At 33.8% G+C, this 10,000-nt stretch overlaps 1 protein-coding gene across 2 annotated transcripts in view; it reads left to right on the top strand.

Annotated features, from left to right (window-relative positions):
- Positions 1-10,000, top strand: part of trim9 (tripartite motif containing 9) — a 78,733-nt gene that overhangs the window by 63,992 nt on the left and 4,741 nt on the right. The window contains exon 9 of one of the 2 annotated variants that reach the window (XM_061893976.1): positions 5,641-5,968. In XM_061893976.1, the coding sequence (XP_061749960.1) occupies positions 5,641-5,968 (328 nt within the window). The remainder of the gene's footprint in view (positions 1-5,640; positions 5,969-10,000) is intronic. The other variant, XM_061893977.1, reaches the window with a different exon arrangement.

Here is a 10,000-nt window from a genome sequence, read left to right as displayed (position 1 = left end):
GCTGCACCTTCACACCGCTGCACCTTCACGCCGCCGCACCTTCACGCCGCCGCACCTTCACGCCGCCGCACCTTCACGCCGCCGCACCTTCACGCCGCCGCACCTTCACGCCGCCGCACCTTCACGCCGCCGCACCTTCACGCCGCCGCACCTTCACGCCGCCGCACCTTCACACCGCCGCACCTTCACGCCGCTCGCTGCTTCTCTCTTTGGGCCAAAATACACTTTTGGGAATCAATCCAATACCAAGTAGTACAGAGACAGTATGGATCATATTAATACTGACATCAATTGAAATTATGTCGATAATAGTGTTTCATACTAATACCGATACCTCAATTATTGTAAGATTATATCGATAATTGATGATATGTCGATAATAGTGTTTCATACATTACCAATACCTCAATTATTGTAAATTATGTCGATAATTGATGTCGATAATTGTGTTTCAAACTAATACTGACTTCAATTCTTTTAATATTATGTCGATAATTGATAATATGTCGATAATAGTGTTTCATACTAATAGCGATACCTCAATTATTGTAAGAGTATGTCGATATTTGATATGTTGATAATAGTGTTTCATACTAATACCGATACGTCAATTATTGTAAGATTATGTCGATAATTGATATGTCGATAATAGTGTTTCATACTAATACTGACTTCAATTTTTTTAAGATTATGTCAATAATTGAAAATATGTCGATAATAGTGTTTCATACTAATACGTCAATTATTGTAAGATTATGTCGATAATTGATATGTCGATAATAGTGTTTCATACTAATAGCAATACCGCAATTCTTGTAAGATTATGTCTATAATTGATATGTCGATAATAGTGTTTCATACTAATACCGATACCGCAATTCTTGTAAGATTATGTCGATAATTGATATGTCGATAATAGTGATTCATACTAATAGCGATACCGCAATTCTTGTAAGATTATGTCGATAATTGATATGTCGATAATAGTGTTTCATACTAATACTGACTTCAATTCTTTTAAGATTATGTCGATAATTGATAATATGTCGATAATAGTGTTTCATACTAATAGCGATACCTCAATTATTGTAAGAGTATGTCGATATTTGATATGTTGATAATAGTGTTTCATACTAATACCGATACGTCAATTATTGTAAGATTATGTCGATAATTGATATGTCGATAATAGTGTTTCATACTAATAGCGATACCTCAATTATTGTAAGAGTATGTCGATATTTGATATGTTGATAATAGTGTTTCATACTAATACCGATACGTCAATTATTGTAAGATTATGTCGATAATTGATATGTCGATAATAGTGTTTCATACTAATACTGACTTCAATTCTTTTAAGATTATGTCGATAATTGATAATATGTCGATAATAGTGTTTCATACTAATAGCGATACCTCAATTATTGTAAGAGTATGTCGATATTTGATATGTTGATAATAGTGTTTCATACTAATACCGATACGTCAATTATTGTAAGATTATGTCGATAATTGATATGTCGATAATAGTGTTTCATACTAATACTGACTTCAATTCTTTTAAGATTATGTCAATAATTGAAAATATGTCGATAATAGTGTTTCATACTAATACGTCAATTATTGTAAGATTATGTCGATAATTGATATGTCGATAATAGTGTTTCATACTAATAGCAATACCGCAATTCTTGTAAGATTATGTCTATAATTGATATGTCGATAATAGTGTTTCATACTAATACCGATACCGCAATTCTTGTAAGATTATGTCGATAATTGATAATATGTCGATAATAGTGTTTCATACTAATATTGACTTCAATTCTTTTAAGATTATGTCAATAATTGATAATATGTCGATAATAGTGTTTCATACTAATATTGATACCTCGATTATTGTAAGATTATGTCGATAATTGATATGTCGATAATAATGTTTCATACTAATACTGATACCGCAATTCTTTTAGGATTATGTCGATAATAGATAATATGTTGATAATAGTGTTTCATACTAATACCTCAATAATTGTAAGATTATGTCGATAATTTATATGTCGATAATAGTGTTTCATACTAATACTGATACCTCAATTATTGTAAGATTATGTTGATAATTGATAATATGTCGATAATACTGTTTCATACTAATATCTCAATTATTGTAAGATTATGTGGATAATTGATATGTCGATAATAGTGTTTCATACTAATACTGACATCAATTATTTTAAGATTATGTCAATAATTGAAAATATGTCGAAAATAGTGTTTCATACTAATACAATACGTCAATTATTGTAAGATGATGTCGATAATTGATATGTCGATAATAGTGTTTCATACTAATACTGATACCTCAATCATTGTAAGATTATGTCGATAATAGTGTTTCACACTAATAGCGATACCTCAATTATTGTAAGATTGTCGATAATTGATATGTCGATAATAGTGTTTCATACTAATACCGATACTGCAATTCTTGTAGGATTATGTCGATAATTGATAATATGTCGATAATAGTGTTTCATACTAATACCTCAATTATTGTAAGATGATGTCGATAATTGATAATATGTCGATAATACTGTTTCATACTAATATTGATACCTCAATTATTGTAAGATGATGTCGCTAATTGATATGTCGATAATAGTGTTTCATACTAATACTGACATCAATTATTTTAACATTATGTCAATAATTGAAAATATGTCGATAATAGTGTTTCATACTAATACCGATACTGCAATTCTTGTAGGATTATGTCGATAATTGATAATATGTCGATAATAGTGTTTCATACTATCTATCTCAATAATTGTAAGATTATGTCGATAATTAATATGTCGATAATAGTGTTTCATACTAATACTGATACCTCAATTATTGTAAGATTATGTTGATAATTGATAATACGTCGATAATAGTGTTTCATACTAATACCTCAATTATTGTAAGATTATGTCGATAATTGATATTATGTCGATAATACTGTTTCATACTAATATTGATACCTCAATTATTGTAAGATGATGACGCTAATTGATAATATGTCGATAATAGTGTTTCATACTAATACTGACATCAATTATTTTAAGATTATGTCAATAATTGAAAATATGTCGATAATAGTGTTTCATACTAATAACGATACCTCAATTATTGTAAGATTATGTCGATAATTGATATGTCGATAATAAGGTTTCATACTAATACCGATACCGCAATTCTTGCAGGATTATGTCGATAATAGATATGTCGATAATAGTGTTTCATACTAATACTGATACCTCAATTATTGTAAGATTATGTCGATAATTGATATGTGGATAATTGTGTTTCATACTAATACTGACATCAATTATTTTAAGATTATGTCAATAATTGAAAATATGTCGAAAATAGTGTTTCGTACTAATACGATACGTCAATTATTGTAAGATTATGTCGATAATTGATATGTCGATAATAGTGTTTCATACTAATACCTCAATTATTGTAAGATGATGTCGCTAATTGATAATATGTCGATAATAGTGTTTCTGTTTACATTCAAGAGTTCAAGTGATCTCGTGCCCAGAGAAGCCGGCGGCGTTTCTGGATGTTGTTGATAAATGGCTTTCGCTTTGCATAGAAGAGCTTTAACTTGCACTTACAGATGTAGCGACAAACTGTATTTAGTGACAGTGGTTTTCTGAAGTGTTCCTGAGCCCATGTGGTGATATCCTTTAGAGATAGATGTCGGTTTTTGATACAGTGCCGTCTGAGGGATGGAAGGTCACGGTCATTTAATGTTGGTTTCCGGCCATGCCGCTTACGTGGAGTGATTTCTCCAGATTCTCTGAACCTTTTGATGATATTATGGAGCGTAGATGTTGAAATCCCTAAATTTCTTGCAATGTCACTTTGAGAAAGGTTGTTCTTAAACTGTTTGACTATTTGCTCACACAGTTGTGGACAAAGGGGTGTACCTCGCCCCATCCTTTCTTGTGAAAGACTGAGCATTTTTTCGGGTAGCTGTTTTTATAGCCAATCATGGCACCCACCTGTTCCCAATTAGCCTGCACACCTGTGGGATGTTCCACATAAGTGTTTGATGAGCATTCCTCAACTTTATCCCTATTTATTGCCACCTTTCCCAACTTCTTTGTCACGTGTCGCTGGCATCAAATTCTAAAGTTAATTATTATTTCCCAAAAAAAACTAAGTTTATGAGTTTGAACATCAAATATGTTGTCTTTGTAGCATATTCAACTGAATATGGCTTGAAAAGGATTTGCAAATCATTGTATTCTGTTTATATTTACATCTAACACAATTTCCCAACTCATATGGAAACGGGGTTTGTATGTTATATTTTATATTGCTAATATGGTACATTTTTAGTCTATTTAATAGCTGTATTATGTCTTTTAAGTTTGTTTTAACCCTTAAAACTCACAATTTAGAAAATACAATTAAATGTCTTACAAATGCCAGACTAGTAATTACAATGTTTTAACCTTTAAATATTTTTCTTAAATTCCAGTCTTTTAACCCTTAAATATGTTATAAAATAATAATTTCATCAATTAAAAAATGTAATAAATTTTCAATATTTTAACCCTTAAAAAACTTCATAAAATAGTCTTTTAAACCTTAAAAAATAAATTAAAGTCGTTTTTCAACTTAAAAAAAATAAATAATCCTTAAAAAAATGCAATGAAAGTATATTAACACTTAAAACTCATAAATTACAGCATTTCAACCCTCAAAAATGCTATAAAAAAGTATTTTATCCCTTAGAAATGCCATAAAATACAATAATTAAATTCTTAATAATGCCATACTAGTAATTACAATGTTTTAACCTTTAAACATTTTTCATTACTTAGTCTTTCAACCCTTAAATATGTTATAAAATAATAGTTAAATTATTTAAAAAATGCCAAAAAATAAATATTTTAACCATTAAAAAAATGTCATAAAATACAGTCTTTTAAACCTTAAAAAATACATTTAAGTAGTCTTTCAAACTTTAAAAGTTATGATTTAATCCTCAAAAAAATGCCATGAAAGTATTTAAACCCTTAAAACTCATAAATTAAAGTATTTCAACCCTTAAAAATGCCATAAAATACAATTACATTCTTAAAAATGCCATACTAGTAATTACAATGTTTTGACCTTTAAACATTTTTCTTAAATTACAGTTTTTCAACTCTCAAATGTTATAAAATAATCATTTCATTCTTTAAATATGCCATAAAATTCAATATTTTATCCCTTAGAACATTTCATAAAATAGTCTTTTAAACCTTAAAAAATACATTAAAGTAGTCTTTCAACTTTAAAAAATAATGATTTACAGTAATCCTTAAAAAAAATGCCATGAAAGTCTTTTGATACTTAAAACTTATAAATTACAGCATTTCAACCTTTAAAAATGCTATAAAATAGTATTTTAACCCTTAGAAATGCCATTAAATACAAAAATTGTATTCTTAAAAATGCCACACTATGCCACCTGTTCCCAATTAGCCTGCTCACCTGTGGCATGTTCCAAATAAGTGTTTGATGAGCATCATATGGAAACGGGGTTTGAACATGAATGTTGGTGGTTGACTGTTCTGTGCTGTGGTCGCTAAGCAACCGTCTGTCCCGATGGCGCAGTGGCGTGGTTCACCTTCGACCCCGCCTCGGCCCACCCGGACATCGTCCTCTCCAACGACAACCTGACGGTGTCGTGCAGCGGCTACGACGACCGCGTGGCGCTGGGCAACACCGCCTTCTCCCGCGGCGTGCACTACTGGGAGATGACGCTGGATCGCTACGACAACCACCCCGACCCCGCCTTCGGGGTGGCGCGGGCCGACGTGCTGAAGGACGCCATGCTGGGCAAGGACGACAAGGCGTGGGCCATGTACGTGGACAACAACCGCTCCTGGTTCATGCACAACAACTCGCACACCAACAGGTACGTTTGGCGGCCAAATGCTGGTGAAATAGCGAGGGAATGCCAGCCGTCATACCTCGTGGTTCTCTACCACATCTGTATTTGTACTCCTCTGTGTTTTTTAGGGCCCGAATGTCCTGTAATTTGACCCCCTTAACATGCTTCAAAACTCACCAAATTTAACACACACATCAGGACTGGCAAAAAATTGTGATTTAATCAAAAAAACAAAACTCAAAATTGCGCTCTAGCGCCCCCTAGGAAGAAACACAGACAAAACTGCTTGCAACTTCCGTTAAGAATGTCGTAGAGACATGAAACAAAAACCTCTATGTAGATCTGACTTAGACCTAGATTTCATACTCTGACCTCCTTCAGCAAAAAAACAACAGGAAGTTGGCGAAAACCCCTTCAAAACAAAAGTTTCCTAAAAAATTTCATTTTTTGCCTCTTTGAGCTGTAATTTGACGCCCTTAAAATTATTTAAAACTCACCAAACTCGACACAGACATCAGGACTGGTGAAAATTGCGATCTAATAAAAAAAATAAAAAAAAAAATCAAAATTGCACTCTAGCGCCCCCTAGGAATGAAACACTGACAAAATTGCTCTTGGGAAGAAAACACCGACAAAACTGCTTGTAACTTCCGTTAAGAATGTCGTAGAGACATGAAACAAAAACCTCTATGTAGATCTGACTTAGACCTACATTTCATACTTTGACCTCCTTCAGCAAAAATCAACAGGAAGTTGGCAAAAACCCCTTCAAAACAAAAGTTTCCTAAAAAAATTTATTTTTGCATCTTTGAGCTGTAATTTGACCCCCTTAAAATGCTTCAAAACTCACCAAATTTAACACACACATCAGGACTGGTGAAAAATTGTGATCAAATCAAAAAAACAAAACTCAAAAGTGCGCTCTAGCGCCCCCTAGGAAGAAAAACACAGACAAAACTGCTTGTAACTTCCGTTAAGAACGTCCTAGAGACATGAAACAAAAACCTCTATGTAGGTCTGACTTAGACCTAAATTTCATACTCTGACCTCCTTCAGCAAAAATCAACAGGAAGTTGGCAAAAACCCCTTCAAAACAAAAGTTTCCTAAAAAATGTCATTTTTGCCTCTTTGAGCTGTAATTTGACCCCCTTAAAATGCTTCAAAACTCACCAAATTTAACAAACACATCAGGATTGGTGAAAAATTGTGATCTAATCAAAAAAACAAAACTCAAAATTGCGCTCTAGCGCCCCCTATGAAGAAAAACAGACAAAACTGCTTGTAACTTCCGTTAAGAATGTCGTGGAGACAAAAAACAAAAACCTCTATGTAGATCTGACTTAGACCTAGATTTCATACTCTGGCTTCCTTCAGCAAAAATCAACAGGAAGTTGGCAAAAAACCTTTCAAAACAAAAGTTTCCTAAAAAATGTCATTTTTGCCTCTTTGAGCTGTAATTTGACGCCCTTAACATGCTTCAAAACTCACCAAATTTAACACACACATCAGGACTGGTGAAAAATTGTGATCAAATCAAAAAAACAAAACTCAAAAGTGCGCTCTAGCGCCCCCTAGGAAGAAAAACACAGACAAAACTGCTTGTAACTTCCGTTAAGAATGTCGTAGAGACATGAAACAAAAACCTCTATGTAGATCTGACTTAGACCTAGATTTCATACACTGACCTCCTTCAGCAAAAATCAACAGGAAGTTGGCAAAAACCCCTTCAAAACAAAAGTTTCCTAAAAAAATGAATTTTTGCCTCTTTGAGCTGTAATTTGACGCCCTTAAAATGCTTCAAAACTCACCAAATTTAACACACACATCAGGACTGGTGAAAATTGTGATTTAATCAAAAAAACAAAACTCAAAATTGCGCTCTAGCGCCCCATAGGAAGAAACACAGACAAAACTGCTTGTAACTTCCGTTAAGAATGTCGTAGAGACAAAAAACAAAAACCTCTATGTAGATCTGACTTAGACCTAGATTTCATACACTGACCTCCGTCAGCAAAAATCAACAGGAAGTTGGCAAAAAACCTTTCAAAACAAAAGTTTCCTAAAAAATGTCATTTTTGCCTCTTTGAGCTGTAATTTGAGCCCCTTAACATGCTTCAAAACTCACCAAATTTAACACACACATCAGGACTGGTGAAAAATTGTGATCAAATCAAAAAAACAAAACTCAAAAGTGCGCTCTAGCGCCCCCTAGGAAGAAAAACACGGACAAAACTGCTTGTAACTTCCGTTAAGAATGTCGTAGAGACAAAAAACAAAAACCTCTATGTAGATCTGACTTAGACCTAGATTTCATACTCTGGCTTCCTTCAGCAAAAATCAACAGGAAGTTGGCAAAAACCCCTTCAAAACAAAAGTTTCTTAAAAAAATGTATTTTTGCCTCTTTGAGCTGTAATTTGACCCCCTTAAAATGCTTCAAAACTCACCAAATTTAACACACACATCAGGACTGGTGAAAATTGTGATTTAATCAAAAAAACAAAACTCAAAATTGCGCTCTAGCGCCCCCTAGGAAGAAACACAGACAAAACTGCTTGTAACTTCCGTTAAGAATGTCGTAGAGACAAAAAACAAAAACCTCTATGTAGATCTGACTTAGACCTAGATTTCATACTCTGACCTCCTTCAGCAAAAAAACAACAGGAAGTTGGCGAAAACCCCTTCAAAACAAAAGTTTCCTAAAAAATGTCATTTTTTGCCTCTTTGAGCTGTAATTTGACGCCCTTAAAATGCTTCAAAACTCACCAAATTTAACACACACATCAGGACTGGCAAAAAATTGTGATCTAATCAAAAAACCAAAACTCAAAATTGCGCTCTTGCGCCCCCTAGGAAGAAAAACACAGACAAAACTGCTTGTAACTTCCGTTAAGAACGTCCTAGAGACATGAAACAAAAACCTCTATGTAGATCTGACTTAGACCTACATTTCATACTCTGACCTCCTTCAGCAAAAAACAACAGGAAGTTGGCGAAAACCCCTAAAAAATGTCATTTTTGCCTCTTTGAGCTGTAATTTGACCCCCTTAAAATGCTTCAAAACTCACCAAACTTGACACACACATCAGGACTGGTGAAAATTGCAATTTAATAAAATAACAAACCCCGAAACTCAAAATTGCACTCTAGCGCCCCCTAGGAATGAAACACTGACAAAACTGCTCTTGGGAAGAAAACACAGACAAAACTGCTTGTAACGTCCGTTAAGAATGTCGTAGAGACATGAAACAAAAACCTCTATGTAGGTCTGACTTACACCTAGATTTCATACACTGACCTCCTTCAGCAAAAATCAACATTAAGTTGGAAAAAAACCCTTCAAAACAAAAGTTTACTAAAAAACTTCATTTTTGCCTCTTTGAGCTGTAATTTGAGCCCCTTAAAATGCTTCAAAACTCACCAAACTGGACACACACATCAGGACTGGTAAAAATTGCGATCTAATAAAAAAAAACAAAAAACAAAAAAAACCTCAAAATTGCACTCCAGCGCCCCCTAGGAATGAAACACTGACAAAACTGCTCTTGGGAAGAAAACACCAACAAAACTGCTTGTAACTTCCGGTAAGAATGTCGTAGAGACATGAAACAAAAACCTCTATGCAGGTCTGACTTAGATCTAGATTTCATACACTGACCTCCTTCAGCAAAAATCAACAGGAAGTTGGCAAAAACGCCTTCAAAACAAACGTTTACTAAAAAATGTCATTTTTGCCTCTTTGAGCTGTAATTTGACCCCCTTAAAATGCTTCAAAACTCACCAAACTCGACACACACATCAGGACTGGTGAAAATTGCAATCTAATAAAAAAACAAACACAAAACTCAAGATATCACTCTAGCGCCCCCTAGGAATGAAACACTGACAAAATTGCTCTTGGGAAGAAAACAGAGACAAAACTGTTTGTAACTCCCGGTAGGAATGTCGTAGAGACATGAAACAAAAACTTCTATGTAGGTCTCACTTAGACCCACATTTCATTCATTGACATCCTTCAGCAAAAATCAACAGGAAGTTGGCTATCACCCCTTCAAAAC

This window comes from Nerophis ophidion, linkage group LG03, assembly GCF_033978795.1.
Source record: "Nerophis ophidion isolate RoL-2023_Sa linkage group LG03, RoL_Noph_v1.0, whole genome shotgun sequence".
Lineage (NCBI taxonomy): Eukaryota > Metazoa > Chordata > Actinopteri > Syngnathiformes > Syngnathidae > Nerophis > Nerophis ophidion.
This window is presented reverse-complemented; position numbering and strand designations above follow the sequence as displayed.